General features: G+C 38.7%; 2 protein-coding genes across 6 annotated transcripts; both read left to right on the top strand.

Annotated features, from left to right (window-relative positions):
• Haspin (haspin) lies at positions 1 to 2091 on the top strand. 3 transcript variants are annotated; one of them, XM_033379841.1, is made up of 6 exons: positions 6 to 23; positions 76 to 161; positions 221 to 1169; positions 1217 to 1420; positions 1477 to 1772; positions 1828 to 2091. In XM_033379841.1, exons 2-6 carry the CDS (start codon positions 97 to 99, stop codon positions 2030 to 2032), a joined length of 1719 nt encoding a protein of 572 aa, XP_033235732.1. In that variant the 5' UTR covers positions 6 to 23; positions 76 to 96; the 3' UTR covers positions 2033 to 2091. The 3 variants fall into 3 exon arrangements, with proteins under 3 accessions (XP_033235733.1, XP_002135785.3, XP_033235732.1); XM_002135749.3 differs by having other exon boundaries at positions 3 to 161; XM_033379842.1 differs by lacking the exons at positions 1477 to 1772; positions 1828 to 2091 and having other exon boundaries at positions 1 to 161; positions 1227 to 1364.
• A 163-nt stretch (positions 2092 to 2254) lies between these two features.
• LOC26533936 (uncharacterized) lies at positions 2255 to 9341 on the top strand. Of its 3 annotated transcripts, none has more exons than XM_015188753.2 (6): positions 2255 to 2720; positions 7563 to 7773; positions 7835 to 7946; positions 8031 to 8186; positions 8246 to 8413; positions 8471 to 9275. In XM_015188753.2, exons 2-6 carry the CDS (start codon positions 7570 to 7572, stop codon positions 8635 to 8637), a joined length of 807 nt encoding a protein of 268 aa, XP_015044239.2. In that variant the 5' UTR covers positions 2255 to 2720; positions 7563 to 7569; the 3' UTR covers positions 8638 to 9275. The 3 variants fall into 3 exon arrangements, with proteins under 3 accessions (XP_015044239.2, XP_033235735.1, XP_033235734.1); XM_033379844.1 differs by lacking the exon at positions 2255 to 2720 and adding an exon at positions 3957 to 4074 and having other exon boundaries at positions 8246 to 8407; positions 8471 to 9341; XM_033379843.1 differs by lacking the exon at positions 2255 to 2720 and adding an exon at positions 3964 to 4074 and having other exon boundaries at positions 8471 to 9341.
• Positions 9342 to 17717: the final 8376 nt, after the last annotated feature.

The following is a 17717-nucleotide window of genomic DNA, read 5'->3' as shown; positions in this document are numbered from 1 at the left end:
CAAAAAGACATTAAATAATCGAAGTATGTATTTCACATCTCTATTGAAGTGATAAATTTAAATAGTAGACTTTAGATTTATAGAAACATAGTCAAGATGGAGGATACTTTGCAGGATGAAGCATGGAAAGATTCATTTGATAAGTTATTGGAACCCCGGCCGTAAGAATTGTGTTTTTTTAGTTATCTTGCAGAACAATCATTCTTTTAATTTCATACAGGCAACTGCGACTGCTCAACATAATTAAAACGAATGTTAGAGCATCATTTAACCTTGATTCCAGTGTAGAAAACAGCAACCACAGTATTTTAGAAAACGACAAGAAGGCCGGGTCTGAGCAACATATTTTAGATGGCTGTGATGTCTTAAAAAAGTTTGGAACGAGCTGTAACTCCATTTCAACGCCGTTTGGAAAACGTTTAGGAACTGATTTATTTCACTGCGGTATATCACCTATCACGGGAATGAAACTTGACGGCTTTGGTGGTTATACTGAAAAACCGTGGATTCTGAACCGTAATACTGACCGTGTGGAGGACTTTGTAGAACTGCACATAAAAAAACGAGTATGCTTCGAAGTAGAATCCAAGAATACGATCGAAACGATTAGGAACTCGAAAAAGAAGTCTGACGAACTTGGAATTCGGTCTTCCCTTGTTTTACAGCCAGGAAAGTGGCGAAAATCTCTTAATTCTTGGCGTCGAACGCAAGTAGTTGAACCTACTCTAAACAGAAGCGACAACTCCCGATTACTCACTGCCCGCGCATCTAGACAAGTCAGCCCTTCTAAAGGACGAAAATCGGTATTTTTAAATGACTGCAATAATATAATTACTGATTATGAGAGCCAAGTTCTGAAACATTGCGATCAGCGTAAGCCGCTTCGATTTGAAGTTGTCTATGCACCATCAAAAATGATGAATACCAAGAAAATAGGTGAAGGTGCTTATGGCGAAGTGTTTAAGTATACTATGAAACGGAAAAAAAGAGATACGCGTAACTGTGACGTTGTCCTAAAGGTAATACCTATTGAAGGTTCTACTGAAGTTAACGGAGAATTGCAAAAGACCTTTGAGCAAATTTTGCCAGAAATTTTAATTTCTAAGAAAATGTGCAGCCTAAGATTAGGAAAAAATAATACTACTCATGGATATGCAAATATATACAAGGTAATACAAGTTTAGGATAATATTTGGATAACTAAACCTGTTTTTAGGTATCTTTAGTTAAAGGAAAGTACCCGGAACATTTGATAAAACTTTGGGAAAGTTACGACGAGGAAAAGGAGTCTGAAAATGATCACCCAAGAATTTTTGCAGATGACCAACTATTTATAGTTTTAGAATTGAAGTTTTCTGGAGAAGACATGTCCAGTTTTAAATTTGTAAATGCTGAACAGTCGTATTATGTATTGCAACAGGTAAGATTATAGAAATACTTCGATTGTTACTAGTGGTTAATATTAACTATTTTAAGATAATGTTGGCCCTGGCAGTTGGAGAAGAAGAGTGCCAATTTGAGCATCGTGATCTTCATTGGGGCAACATATTAATTGAACCAACTATTAAGAAGGAAATTTCTTATAAATTTCACACCAAGGATCTGAAAGTATTTTCGAAGGGGGTGAAAGTTACAATCATTGACTACACTCTATCAAGAATAACTATAGACGAATTTTGCAATTTTAACGATCTGTCTTCCGATGAGGAACTGTTTGCGGCGTCAGGAGACTATCAATATGATATTTACCGACTGATGCGGGATGAGCTAAAGTGAGTAATGGACTAAGGAAACTAGTCTACAATCATATCTGATTATATTTTTTAGAAACAATTGGGCTTCATTTGCCCCTAAAACAAACGTGCTTTGGCTTTCCTACGTAACTGCAAAACTAATTGATGGCGTTTACTATAAGAGCGCCAATACGAAACTCCACAAACTATACATTGAGAAGCTAAGGACGTTTCAAAGCACAATACTCTCGTTTGAAAGTGCCACCCATTGTGCTAAACAAGTATTTGATTTAAATTAGACCATATGCATTCACTTATTTTATATTTATATATTTGTAATAAAAGGTTTCATTTTTAATTCGTCACAGTTGTAAATAGTTCTTAATTGTAGTGTCACCATTTATGGATATGTATGTATGTAATTTTGTTTTTGATTGAACTAAATGGGTATGAGAGTAAAGCTTCTTTAAGTTCGGATAAGAACCAACATCTCTTAGAGCTTTGAAGTTTATCAATGGTATTTTATTTAGCTTTAAGTTTGTTTAATACTAAAGGATATTTCACTTTCAGTTCTGGGGAAAAATGCACACTAGTGCAAGTGAAACATATTTGTCATGTATAAACCGTTGTTCTTGCTTGTAAATAAAATATATATAAATAAATAAATTGCACTCAATAAAAAAATATAACAAATAATTATTCCGTTCTATAAAAAACTAATAAAAATTACACCCCTGCTTTATGTCAAAGCCGCATGTTTTGATAACAAGAAATTTCGCCCAAATACAGAATCACACATAAAAGGGTCACACAACTTTGGTACATAGCAAAAATCGATAAAATATAAATAATAACTTTAACTATTTACTCGGTAATAAAATGTGATTGGGACTGTCGTGCTATGTTTTGTATAATGCATTATTATATTGATCAAAAATTAAAAAAAAGTTCTTCATTCTGTTAGGCAAAGGAAATTACGCACAAAAGGTGAGAATAAACGAATGTGAGATAGTGGGATAGCTGAAGTCATCTGGTACAAAGGAAAAAGCGCCAGAATGCAATTCACAGGACGGTACAAGGGGGTGGTGAAACCACCACCAATTATGTATGTGTGTATGCATACCTACTCATACTGGTGTATAGCTATGGGTCTTTCAAACTAAAACTGAAATTGGGAGTACATTATAAATTTTATATTTATGTTTGTGAGTATTTGTATTTGTGTTTGGAATTACCGTCTGGTTCATAAATGCGATTCACTAGTAATTCGTATTTATGTACATGTGTACAAGTACATCCACATGCAGAAGTGTCCTGCGTTACGGAATATTGCGTTTATTAATTTAGTACATACCTACATAAGTACACAACAAGTTCAACACCCAGTTAAACCTGTTGAAATTATTGGCAAACCCAAGACCTGGAAACTTTTAATTAGTAATTTGATATTTTGATCTTGGGTGTGGCTGGAGCAGAACAAGGCTTTAAGTAGGTCAAAAGTGTAAGTTGTAAAAGACCAAAACGCAAATGTACATACATATGTATATGTGTAGATTGAAATTTTTTTGTAGCTGCAGTTTTGGTTTGATTTATAAAGTAAAATCGTTGCATTTGGGGATCTCTTCAGCTACCATATTTCACATCATATGTATGTATATATGTACATATGTATATTAGTTCGGCCAGATTAAACCGTGCTACAGTTGATTTGTAATTTCAACTTGACCAATTTTAGATTGTAAGCCTGGTCTTATGACTATTTTTAGAATTTTACATTCAAATAAATTCGTTTCGTAGCACTGTGCTATTTTTCAAGTTTTTAGGCTGCAACCAGGGTTTTTTTTTGGTTTATCTGATCTATATGGTTCGGATAAAAGTTTTCGAAGAAGTTTTCCTTGGTTGCGGATCTACGACATAGAGTTGGCTGTGTTCTAGTATTGGGTCAACATTGCACATTTTGGGGAACATGTTCACTTGTTCTTTTTTAGTAAGTGAGTTAGTGAGTCAACTCACTCATATTGCTCACTTGCTCACCTAGATTGCTCAGTTGCTCACTTGCTCACTGTTCACGCACAGATCACTAAGCACCAGAGATTTTGAAACAAATAAAATACGTTACATTTTAATTTTAATCAAACATTTAAAACTAAAAAAAAAATTGCAATGATTCCAAATTTTACTATACTTTCGAAGTATCGAATATACTTCGAATTAGCGACAATCTGAATTTTCAAAAGAATAAACAGTTTTGCCGGTAATACAAAAAGTGTGAAGTAAAAGCAAATATGAGCAACAACTGCCAGAACGCAAAATGCCCTTTGAGGAGAAAATTGCGCAAAAAGTGAGTAGAGAACAAGTGAGCAAAAATGATCAAGTGAACAACAAAGAACAAAAGAGCAAAGAAGAACAAGTGAACAAAAAAGAACTCTGTTCAGTCACTCGTGAGTCATGAGCAACACAACACTACTGTGTTCAAAGAAATTTGTTGCATATTTGCCAAGAAAATACACTTTCCCCATCACACATAAGGTAGAGCCCCTGAGCCATAAGAGACGAGATCCCAATTGTGTTTGTCGCATTTTGATCCCTTTTTAGTGGTAGAAAGTGGTATAAAGCTCTATGGTGGAGCACGTATTGCTTATTGTTTTTAGGATGAGCGCCATAATAGACAATTCAAGAAAATTAGAAAACAAGATATAAAAGATATTATTGAAATGTCTTAAGAGCTATTGACGGCTGCCGCTCCGAACAGTCTTATCTGAAGTAAGCTCTTCGGCATCGTTCATCTCGAAAGGCGTTTGGTATTTTGGGCTTCAGTTAATTTTTATAATTTTCATAGCGATACAAGAATCCATCCCTACTCTGTGAAAGCTTTGGAAATCCTCAATGGCATGTCTTTTTAGTGACGTACTTAGTACTTATGCGTGAGTAATGAGTAAAAAAGTAAAAAACTCGTTCAAGCAGTCGGTAATACTTGTGCGAACTGGAAGCAACTAGTGAACCAGAAATGTCTTCCAGAAATTCCGCTACTTTTTCTTGTGGTGCTCTTAAATAATCGAGCCTTCAAAAATCCGCTACGATGTGGAAGACTTCAGATCAGTTTGAAGCTACGAAATACGACGTTGCACAGGGGCTTATAACTTTTGAACTAAGCTAGAAATCAACTTAATATATTTATGAATATGAAAATTAATATATTTATATATTCTCAGACCTTAAAAAATTGTTTTGGAAGAAAAGCCAAAGTGGACTGGGCGTTAAAACAGGCGTAATTAACGGTAAAACTAAAATGTTTTCCTAATATAATATTTTCCTAAAAACCATAAATTATTTTTACTAAACGGAGGCTTTATTGTACTGGGGATTTTACGTGCCTACTTAATTTCCATTTGTTACACTGCCCTCCGCCTAATATTGCACGTCCCGAACGTAGTAGAATTGGCCATATGAATGACCTCCACCAGTGTCTTTAGATCGCTGATCTTTTGAGCATCTTCTAGTGCCATTTTCTGCTTGTGCTGGAGATCCGTGTTGGTGGTTTCTAGGCGGTCTTTCAGCTCCCTGATGGTCTCCTTGGTGCCGCAGCTCAACTGATATTGGTCCACCTGGATCTTGGCTAGTTCCTTCTTCAGATTCTTGACTGACTCGTTCAGCGCTCATTGCCGTGGCTCTGATTCCGCTTTCAGCTTGGCCAGAACTTCTTGACTGGAGTGCAGCTGATGGCACAGATCCCGCATCTCGCGGTCCTTCTGCAGCATCTTTTGGCCCCAGGCATCGGTCTTAATGGGCAGACCCTCCAGGCTGCTGGCCATTTGTTCGCTGAATTTAGTCCTCTTGATGTGAAGGATGCTCGACGAAGTTCTTTCTGCCTGCAGCTTGGATTGGAGCTGCTCTTAGATTTTCTGGAGACGTTCCTCCAACTGGGAGGCCTCTGCTCGAGTTTCCGCATAGTTCTTGTTGATCTTCTCCAGTGCCGCATTTGTGGTTTCCAGCATCCTGTTCTTCGACTCTATATCTGCCTGGCTGGAGACGAGAGCTGCCTCAGTTTTTCTTGTTTGAACATTCAGCTCAGCGACCTTCTCCAGCTTGGCAAGCTGTATGCTGCCCTCCTCACCGGACTCTGCCAACTGCTGCTGCAGTCGCTTCAGCTCGTCTTCGACCGTCTATAAGGTCTCTTTACTTCTGTCCGACTGTGATTGGAACTTGCAGTTCTAGCTCCATTTGCCCAATGGTCGATTCGTGGTTTTTTCCCAGTAATGCGAAGTTCGTCAGCAGGATTTAGTTTGCTTCGGACTGCTTTTCCAGCTTCAGCCTTAGCCTTCGCTTAGCTGAAGATCCTTTTGTATCTGGGACTGTGGCTCGGCAGCCCTCTAGTTCAGATAGACTTTGCTCTTGCTTAAGCCTGAAACCTGATCCGCCAATTGCCTAACTTCAGAAAACTAATGCTCCACTTGCTGCAGTTGCTGTTCTTGCTTCTCAATGGCCTCCTTCGTTTGATTGAGCTCATCGTGGCGCTGCTATAGCTGACCACTTGGCTCCACATTTCCTTTAACAATACCTCTCTTTAATTTAGAATGAGATGCACCTGTCCATGACGTCCTTCGAGTTTTGCTGCAACTAGGAAACGAAAATTGTTTATAACTCTATACTCTAACTCTATAACGCTATAGCTGAACTCCTCTTGGCTCTAACAATATCTCTCCTTTAACAATACCTCTCTTTATTATAGAATGAGATGCACCTGTGTTCAAAGTTAGTAACAGCTCGGTTCTATCCATGACGTCATTCGAGTTTCGCTGCAACTAGGAAACGAGAATTGTGGGACAGTTCGTAGTATGAGTCAGCCCTTGCCCTCTGTACCGGCTTGTTTTAGTTTAAGAAATCTGTCTGGGGGTCTCTGGTTTCAACTTTTGTATATGCCTTTGTTCCTGCGATGATTTCCGCTCCATGGGCCAGGATCGCGTTCTTTTTGTATACAGCGACATATGACCCGCTTGGTTGCAAATGAAGCATCTTCCGTTAAATACCTCTTGACACCTCTTGTCGCTATAGTCGCTATATGTATCTCGCGAACTCTTGAAGCTACTCGCGGTAATATTGTTTCCTGCCCTTCAGCTCCAAGGGAACTTCCCGCATGTGGTCACCTCCATATCTACGCTCCAGGGCACGCTTAACAGCCTCGTAATTTAATCTATCTGCGTCGGGAATCGATTATAGCAGATCAGCAGCAAGACCCTTCAAAGGAAGCGCCAAAGAGGCCGCGCGGTCAGCTTCCATCAAATTATTCTTCGATGCTGACATCTCGAATCGCGTCATGAAAACGCAAAATGTTGTTGTGCCCCCAAAAATAGGTGTACTGAATTTCGGTTGTTGTCCTGTCATGTTGTTGACAGGAACACCCAACTCCAATCGACGGAATCGGTCCTCGAGCCGATCTTCGAGACGATGTTCCACTTGTCGAATTTTCTCATCAAGACGTGTGATCTCTTGCTTGATCTCTTCATCCAAACGCTGAATTACTTCTGAGTTTTTATAGATTTTCTTGTCGACGTTGAGGCCTGCTCTCTCCATTGCAGCTTCCAACCGCAGCTGCAGTTCGGCTTTCAAGCCGCTCGTCGGTAAGCCCCGCTCAGACAATTCCTTTTCAACTGTTCAACTTTTACCTCTCCGTATTTAACCATTCTGAAAATATTTTAATTGGCACAACACAATCTATTTGTCGAAACGTGAAACCGACACAAGAACGAAGGCTATTACACTTTGCTCCCAATTGAAAAAATGACATCTAAGAGTAAAATACAAATATTTGAAACATTACCCGATTTGTAGGACGAATATGCATTCGGTTGGAATACATTCTGCTATGGCTATTAAGCGCCAGCGTAAAAGAAGAGATGAACAGAAAAGAGCTCGAGAACGGAGGTATAGCACTCAAAGCTCCGAGAGTGGCGAAACATTCCATTCACCCAGTGGGTCTGTGAGACGCAAATATCATCACCATCATGCGGCCAAGCCTGGACCAGGAATGCTTGACAGCCAGGTTGATTTTTAGAAAGTAATGTTTTAATAACACAAGTATAATGCATTTCTTTATATAATAGGTTGTCACCAGTATTGGAATGCTTCATATTGGTATTGTGTTCATTGTTTTTGGAGTTTTTCTTATCGGGGCAGGAATTATTCCAGATGAAACAATGTCCTGGAATGTGTTTAGTAAGTAATATACTCACTCATACATACATATATTTTCAAAATATTCGGATACGAGTATATGTTGAGCTTTACGGATTGTTTCAGGCTCCAGCTCTGCGTGGTGGAATGAGGTGACTTGCACAGGATTATTTTCCCTTGGACTTGGACTATTTTTGTTAGTTTTGAATTGCCTCATAAGTAGAAAGGAAGAGGAGGATCTCGAAGACTACGTACAACGGCAGCTTACTCGATCACGTTCTGGTAAGACATAGTTTTTTTATATTACTTTTTTAAGATATACATATGCATATGTGTTTCAGGGCACCGCCTTGAAAGAGATGTTGAAACTGGTGTGCTAACCACGCGCCATGCTCGCAAAGCTGTAGCCTTACAAAAAAGCGGCCGCAATAACTCGCCCACAGATGTCGCAGTCGTAAACTGCGCATCTTCGGATAACTTATCTAACGGACCGATAGTTGGACGTAATTGTTAGCGTATATCGCTTTTATCCTTTATTCAATTTATTTATTGAACTTATGTTTTAGGTATGAATAACTCTGGTGATATACTTCTCGAAAAAATTGTAGAGGAAGATACTCCCTATTTAAATGACAGAAGTGCAGGAATATCGCCGATTGAAATAGAAAATGATACGAAACAGCTGTTAAGAAGGGAGTCTATTACTGATGCAATCAATATAACACGAATATAGAACACTTACTTACTTAATTTTTCCTTATTTACACAGCTTAAAGATACATACCTATGGCGTATAATCAACTGCAACAATTTTTTAAAGACATTTTAGCTAACTATTGTTATGGCCATTATACCCACGTGTATGTCTATATTCAATCATACATCCGTCAAAACATTTAAATGTTTGAAAATACTATATTATGACTTTAAGATTCTATTAACTATTTTAATTTTAAAACAAAATTATTTATCGGGTTTGCTGAATGCGTTGTACAATGAAGTATTACTGCAGATTAGGAATCATGCGAAGATTAGCGCACAGAACGGAAAAATACTATGGGATTATAACACTGCTTTTGGGAAGTTAGCCGAGTTTGCCGATAAATATGGAAAGCAAATCTGTGATGAATACATGCGACTTCCAAATGCAGTGTAACAAAAATTGCATCAGAACGGGAAAGCTGGACCTATACTGATTAATTAAAGTACCCCCTCTGACTGAAAACGTATATTTTGGGGTTCTACTCTATTCTTTAAAAACGAAATATAAATCATTTCTATTATTTATGTAACCAATTTTTCAAAAAGGAAAATCCTTGGAAAACTTTTCAAATAAAACAGTGTACCATTTTACCCAAGTTCTATAAATCAGCTCCTCCAAAATGTTTATAAGTCTATACGAGATCGATTATAACATTTATCTGCTGACTAGTGTAATACCAAATAATTGCACAATAATTTATATTATATATGTATGTATGTATGTACAAATATGAAACACAAAAAAGAATAGGGGTCGATTTCTTAATGTCAATATAAGCTTTGTCTGACCTGTAAACTGGGATGAAACCAATGATAGCATTCATTTTTGTACTTCTAGACTAAGAATTGCTGTTATTTTAAAACTCATGCAAATGATTGCATTCCAATACCAAAGGACCTTATCAAAATATATAAATTTAGTTACTATGTAAGCTTAAAATGCCTAAATAATGCAAATAATTTATTTTGAATGAACAGTAACTGGTGCTTTCCGTTTATTGAATTCTGGAACCCAAATTAATAGTTGTGAAATTATTATTACTTATATTTTTTCTTTATATATGTATGGTTTAGATTTTTGCATAAAATCTGTTTGTTATTTTTTCCTATACAAAGACCCACAAAATTCTATGGATGCCAATCAAAACGTGTTACGTAGTACCAATCATAACATTGTTTTGCCTTGTTCATTTCAATAATGATTTTTAATTGCTGCAATATTTCGAAGGAAGAAATCCTTCCTAGACTACAAAAAAAAACCACACAAGAAAGAAGACTTTTCTAAGAAACACCGTTATCGTCTGTATATACATATATTTAGATATTTTTACGATTTATTCTACAACTAAGCCTAACTTTTTATTACTTTGAAACCCAACAAATAAATAAATAGATTTGTCAAATACTAAACTCATGGTAGTGCTAAAGGCTAAACCTTACAATTTTCACTTCTACATAGCCATTTCTCTTTATAAATTTTATTATAGACAAATGATTCCAAGAAAATTTCCTTCACGAGGAAAAATTTCTTCGGTGGTCTTAAGTTTAGGTAATGCCTAATTTTTTTAATTTTGAACTTTGTAATCGATTGATTGAATAGAATCGCACTCAAATATGAACATGGTTCTATTAGACCAAGTCCAACTTTGTAATCGATTGATTGAATAGAGTCGAATTCAAATATGAATTCCTTCTTCAGATTCTTGACTGAGTCGTTCAGCGCTCCTTGCCGTGGCTCTGATTCCGCTTTCAGCTTGGCCAGAGCTTCTTGACTGGAGTGCAGCTGATGGCACAGATTCCGCATCTCGCGGTCCTTCTTCAGCATCTTTTGGCCCCAGGCATAACGCCTGTGTGTAACGTCCAGAAGGAATCGTTTCCGACCCCATAAAGTATATATATTCTTGATCAGCATCAATAGCCGAGTCGATTGAGCCATGTCCGTCTGTCCGTCTGTCCGTCCCCTTCAGCGCCTAATGCTCAAAGACTATAAGAGCTAGAGCAACGATGTTTTGGATCCAGACTTCTGTGATATGTCACTGCTCCAAAAATATTTCAAAACTTTGCCCTGCCCACTTCCGCCTCCACAAAGGGCGAAAATCTGTGGCATCCACAATTTCGACGATACGAGAAAACTAAAAACGCAGAATCGTAGAAGATGACTATATCTTCTAGAGTGCAAAATCTGAACCAGATCGTATAATTATTACAGCCAGAATCACGAAAACAATTTCACTCTTTCTCGCTCTGTCTCACTCTAACACACAGGTTTCATGGTCGGTTTTGCCAATTGCAAAATATGAGTTCAAGGATCTCAGAACCTACAAAAGCCAGAGCAACCAAATTTGGTATCCACACTCCTGTGATATCGGACCTTGACCGTTTCCTGTCCAAATTTCGCCACACCCCCTTCCGCCCCCGCAAAGGACGAAAATCTGAGGCAACCACAAATCTCAGAGACTATTAAGGCTAGAGTAACCAAATTTGGTACACACACTCCTTTAAGATGTCACTATAAAACGTATATCTCAGAATTTCGCCCCACCCCCATCCGCCCCCACAAAGGACGAAAATCTGTTGCATCCACAATATTGCAGATTTGAGAAAACTAAAAACGCAGAATCATAGATAATGACCATATCGATTAGATTGCTGAATCTGGATCAGATCAGATCATTTTTATAGCCAAAAGGAACAAATCAATTTGCAGTGGCTACGCAGCGCCCGACGTCACGCTCAGACTGATTTTCTGTCTCTCTCGCACGCACTCTTTGTCGTGTCGTTAAATATTAGCGGCGTCTACCGGAGGAGAGCCATACTGACTTAGTATCGGGTATAACCGTAGAGTTGCGGTGTCCGCAGCAACTCACAACGTTCCCCCTCGTTTCCTATACAAAGACCCACAAAATTCTATGGATGCCAATCAAAACGTGTTACGTAGTACCAATCATAACATTGTTTTGCCTTGTTCATTTCCATAATGATTTTTAATTGCTGCAATATTTCGAAGGAAGAAATCATTCCTAGACTACAAAAAAAACTACACAAGAAAGAAGACTTTTCTATGAAACACCGTTATCGTCTGTATATACATATATTTAGATATTTTTACGATTTATTCTACAACTAAGTCTAACTTTTTATTACTTTGAAACCCAACAAATAAATAAATAAATTTGTCAAATACTAAACTCATGATAGTGCTAAAGGCTAAACCTTAAAATTTGCACTTCTACATAGCCATTTCTCTTTATAAATTTTCTTATAGACAAATGATTCCAAGAAAATTTCCTTCACGAGGAAAAATTTCTTCGGTGGTCTTAAGTTTAGGTAATGCCTAATTTTTATACCCGATACTCAAAATGAGTATTGGGGTATATTAGAGTTGTGGTGAAAATGGATGTGTGTAACGTCCAGAAGGAATCGTTTCCGACCCCATAAAGTATATATATTCTTGATCAGCATCAATAGCCGAGTCGATTGAGCCATGTCCGTCTGTCCGTCTGTCCGTCCCCTTCAGCGCCTAATGCTCAAAGACTATAAGAGCTAGAGCAACGATGTTTTGGATCCAGACTTCTGTGATATGTCACTGCTCCAAAAATATTTCAAAACTTTGCCCTGCCCACTTCCGCCTCCACAAAGGGCGAAAATCTGTGGCATCCACAATTTCGACGATACGAGAAAACTAAAAACGCAGAATCGTAGAAGATGACTATATCTTCTAGAGTGCAAAATCTGAACCAGATCGTATAATTATTACAGCCAGAATCACGAAAACAATTTCACTCTTTCTCGTCTGTCTCACTCTAACACACAGGTTTCATGGTCGGTTTTGCCAATTGCAAAATATGAGTTCAAGGATCTCAGAACCTATAAAAGCCAGAGCAACCAAATTTGGTATCCACACTCCTGTGATATCGGACCTTGACCGTTTCCTGTCCAAATTTCGCCACACCCCCTTCCGCCCCCGCAAAGGACGAAAATCTGAGGCAACCACAAATCTCAGAGACTATTAAGGCTAGAGTAACCAAATTTGGTACACACACTCCTTTAAGATGTCACTATAAAACGTATATCTCAGAATTTCGCCCCACCCCCATCCGCCCCCACAAAGGACGAAAATCTGTTGCATCCACAATATTGCAGATTTGAGAAAACTAAAAACGCAGAATCATAGATAATGACCATATCGATTAGATTGCTGAATCTGGATCAGATCAGATCATTTTTATAGCCAAAAGGAACAAATCAATTTGCAGTGGCTACGCAGCGCCCGACGTCACGCTCAGACTGATTTTCTGTCTCTCTCGCACGCACTCTTTGTCGTGTCGTTAAATATTAGCGGCGTCTGCCGGAGGAGAGCCATACTGACTTAGTATCGGGTATAACTGTAGAGTTGCGGTGTCCGCAGCAACTCACAACGTTCCCCCTCGTTTCCTATACAAAGACCCACAAAATTCTATGGATGCCAATCAAAACGTGTTACGTAGTACCAATCATAACATTGTTTTGCCTTGTTCATTTCCATAATGATTTTTAATTGCTGCAATATTTCGAAGGAAGAAATCATTCCTAGACTACAAAAAAAACTACACAAGAAAGAAGACTTTTCTATGAAACACCGTTATCGTCTGTATATACATATATTTAGATATTTTTACGATTTATTCTACAACTAAGTCTAACTTTTTATTACTTTGAAACCCAACAAATAAATAAATAAATTTGTCAAATACTAAACTCATGATAGTGCTAAAGGCTAAACCTTAAAATTTGCACTTCTACATAGCCATTTCTCTTTATAAATTTTCTTATAGACAAATGATTCCAAGAAAATTTCCTTCACGAGGAAAAATTTCTTCGGTGGTCTTAAGTTTAGGTAATGCCTAATTTTTATACCCGATACTCAAAATGAGTATTGGGGTATATTAGATTTGTGGTAAAAGTGGATGTGTGTAACGTCCAGAAGGAATCGTTTCCGACCCCATAAAGTATATATATTCTTGATCAGCATCAATAGCCGCGTCGATTGAGCCATGTCTGTCTGTCCGTCTGTCCGTCCGTCCGTCCGTCTGTCCGTCCCCTTCAGCGCCTAATGCTCGAATACTATAAGAGCTAGAGCAACGATGTTTTGGATCCAGACTTCTGTGATTTGTCACTGCTACAAAAATATTTCAAAACTTTGCCCCGCCCACTTCCGCCCCCACAAAAGGCGAAAATCTGTGGCATCCAAAATTTTAAAGATACGAGAAAACCAAAAACGCAGAATCGTAGACAAATGATTCCAAGAAAATTTCCTTCACGAGGAAAAATTTCTTCGGTGGTCTTAAGTTTAGGTAATGCCTAATTTTTATACCCGATACTCAAAATGAGTATTGGGGTATATTAGATTTGTGGTAAAAGTGGATGTGTGTAACGTCCAGAAGGAATCGTTTCCGACCCCATAAAGTATATATATTCTTGATCAGCATCAATAGCCGCGTCGATTGAGCCATGTCTGTCTGTCCGTCTGTCCGTCCGTCCGTCCGTCTGTCCGTCCCCTTCAGCGCCTAATGCTCGAATACTATAAGAGCTAGAGCAACGATGTTTTGGATCCAGACTTCTGTGATTTGTCACTGCTACAAAAATATTTCAAAACTTTGCCCCGCCCACTTCCGCCCCCACAAAAGGCGAAAATCTGTGGCATCCAAAATTTTAAAGATACGAGAAAACCAAAAACGCAGAATCGTAGAGAATGACGATATCTTTTAGACTCCGGATCTGAATTGGATCGTATTATTATTATAGCCAGCATCAAGAAAACAATTTAATTTTTTTTTTCTCGCCCTGTCTCTCTCTTACGCACACGTAGCATAGGCGGCTTTGCTTAGAGTAAAACATTAGCGCCTAGATCTCAGAGACTATAAAAGCTAGAGCAACCAAATTTGGTATCCACACTCCTAATATATCGGACCGAGACGAGTTTGTTTCAAAATTTCGCCACACCCCCTTCCGCCCCCGCAAAGGATGCAAATCTGGGGATATTCACAAATCTCAGAGACTATTAAAGCTAGAGTAACCAAATTTGGTATCCGCACTCCTGGTAGATCTCACTATAAAACGTATATCTCAAAATTTCGCGCCACCCCCTTCCGCCCACACAAAGGACGAAAATCTGTTGCATCCACAATATTGCAGATTTGAGAAAACTAAAAGCGCAGAATCATAGATAATGACCATATCTATCAGATTACTGAATCTGGATCAGATCAGATCATTTTTATAGCCAGAAGGAACAAATCAATTTGCAGTGGCTACGCAGCGCCCGACGTCACGCTCAGACTGATTTTCTGTCTCTCTCGCACGCACTCTTTGTCGTTTCGTTTAATATTAGCGGCCTCTGCCGGAGGAGAGCCATACTGACTTAGTATCGGGTATAACTGTAGGGTTGCGGTGTCCGCAGCAACTCACAACGTTCCCCTTCGTTGTGTCTACATCTTTTCACTGCATTAAGATTTGTCTTTAGTTTTTTAAATAATACAAATCGTTTGCATAAATATGCTAAACTGAATAATTTAACAGATCGGCACACTATTAGTAAACACAAGTTAATTTACGTTTCCATTAAAGTTGTGTGGTTTTTGTGTATAAGGTAAATCACAAAAATTTGATCTACGAATCAGGCAAAGTAGAAAAATGATACGAGAGTATATACATACATAAGAAAGCATTAACTATGAACGACTAAATGCTAAACTAAGCAACTAATTTTGAATGCGCATGCAGAACATGTTTGGTTGACTAGAATAGTGAATAGTGAAGTTTATGCGGCTCAACACATCAGGGCTACTTACGTCACTCTTGATCAAGTTGTGCATAAAAATCACACCAAGCTTTTTTCTACGATTAACTAATGATGGAAGGTTTATTAATCTACTATAGTAAAATGGCATTCTATCACCTGCATCCCAGTTAAGATCCCGCAGAGCAAAGAGTAAAAAGTGTTTCTGGACTGTACTTTGTACTGAAGGCCCAATAAACAGGAGTCGTATCCTAAAATCGCCCGAGCTAGCGAGATATAGAGAGTTTTTGTTATGTACGGAACGTCAAATTCCTTTGACCACCTATATCAAATCGTACACGCCCATAGTCTTATTTACCATGGTAGAATTGTGTTCAGAAAAATCTTAGCTTGGCTTATAATATAACAACAAGAACGTCCACCAGAGTAATTCTCTGGTAATTCGACTGGTAATTCTCTAGTAATTCGACCTCGGTAAAACGTATCAGTACGGATGACCAGAGTAGCTTTCCCCAGAATAGGTGGTTTGGAAAAATTGGGCAAAAAGATCTGCGATTTCCTGATCATTATTTGCCGACGTATTAGGTATCATTTCCTAATTTCCGAGGATACTGTTTACGAAGCAGTAACAGTGCTTAAGGTCCTAAGGAAAACGTGTCCTGCATCGAGATAGATAGTTTGTAACGGTTGCGGTTGGACAATACCGATTCAAAATAGGTTATCGCTATGGTGCTCGGATATCGCATGCAATAACCTTGGGCCAATTATCGCTGCAGGGCATAGTATAGTTGGGGTGGGTGCAAGCAAGCTCGAGGTAGGGAACAGCTGAGCTGAGCTGCCGTAAGTGCTGTGCAGCGCATCGCAACGGAGCTTTCGAAGCCGAGCTTTAAGATCGGTAAGCTCGTATTTAAGCAGTGCAAAAGCACCAGAACGTTCTCGTTCGAAAATTTGAATCTGTGCAGCCGGTGGCTATCTCCGCTTCGGTAAAAAAATATATAACTAAATCGACCACGTGTAATCCCAAAAGAAAAGAAAAGTAAGAAAATAAAACCCAAATAAGTGCCACAAAGACAAACCGAAAAGAAATAAAACGGAACGGGGAAAGTCCCACACGGTGGGCGCGCCGCAAAAATCGGGCGACAATTAATAACCGTGCGCCGAGAAAACTGGCAAGAAACTACCCTGGCGAAAAGTGCATATTTGCCTCGCCTCGCCAGCAAGTGTTGTTCTTGGTGCAAACCCGTGCGTCCCACAACTCGGCCAGGAGAACCCAACACTCGTGTCTCCGTGGAAAAACCGGTATGTAAAAGTGCCCTGTAGGGAATATTTAGATTTTTTTCTTAGAACTCGTGGTTTTGGTTCTGTTTCGCCCATAGGGCCCTGGCCCCGAGCGGTAGCCACCCGGCTCTACCAAAGTTCTGCCCCACCCACACCAATTTCACACCCTTGACGGGAGTACATTTCGGAGTCGACCTTGGTGTGGGGCCGAGATTTTTTTTCCCCTTTTGGAGTCGTTGAAGCATCCACCTGCCCGGAGACATAACCTCCACCGGCCCTAACCCTTCCGCCATATCTAATGTACGCGCATAGAGGGCATCGAGGGCATAGAGATCACCCCCCCATAGAGATGCCAGTTCCCAAAACGGAATTTGTTTTTGCGTGTTGGAGACCGAACGATTTAATCATAAAGCGGCCAGCCGCTGCTGATAAGAGAGCGCAACGCTTGCGTTCCACACGCTCGAAGCTTTTCGGTCTCTTCGGTGCCAATGCTGCTAAGCTTGCATTGCTCGCATTCCCTGCATTCTTTTAATGCATGGAGACGTAGCCAAGCAATGCACTAACCAACATAAAAAAAAATCTCCTCAACCCAGAAAAAAAAAATTTAAATAAATTTATAAAGTTAAATTAAATTTCGTTTTGGCTCACCGTTGCTGATCGCTGGTATGACCCCTGCTGCTTTTGAATAATTTTTTTTGATTTTTATTTTTTTTCCTTTATACATACCTAATTTACTTATTTCTAATATCTTATATTATATTCCTATCTTATCTAATTATACTCCACCATTTATGTATACCTATATCTATAAAATTTTTTTAGGGATTAAGCCTGTTATGTTAAGAAGTGAAACTTGGTTTGCTAGTTTTGATTGAAGCAACATGTCTATGATGAAGTACAACGAAATATATTGAATTGTATTAGCAATGAACATGGAGTAGACTTATAATTTCCTAGGGACAGGGTGACCTAATGGGGTATTGTAAGAATATTAG

Source organism: Drosophila pseudoobscura, chromosome 4 (genome assembly GCF_009870125.1).
Source record: "Drosophila pseudoobscura strain MV-25-SWS-2005 chromosome 4, UCI_Dpse_MV25, whole genome shotgun sequence".
Classification (NCBI taxonomy): Eukaryota; Metazoa; Arthropoda; class Insecta; order Diptera; family Drosophilidae; genus Drosophila; species Drosophila pseudoobscura.
Note: the sequence above shows the minus strand (reverse complement) of the source record. Positions and strands in the feature narration are given on the sequence as shown.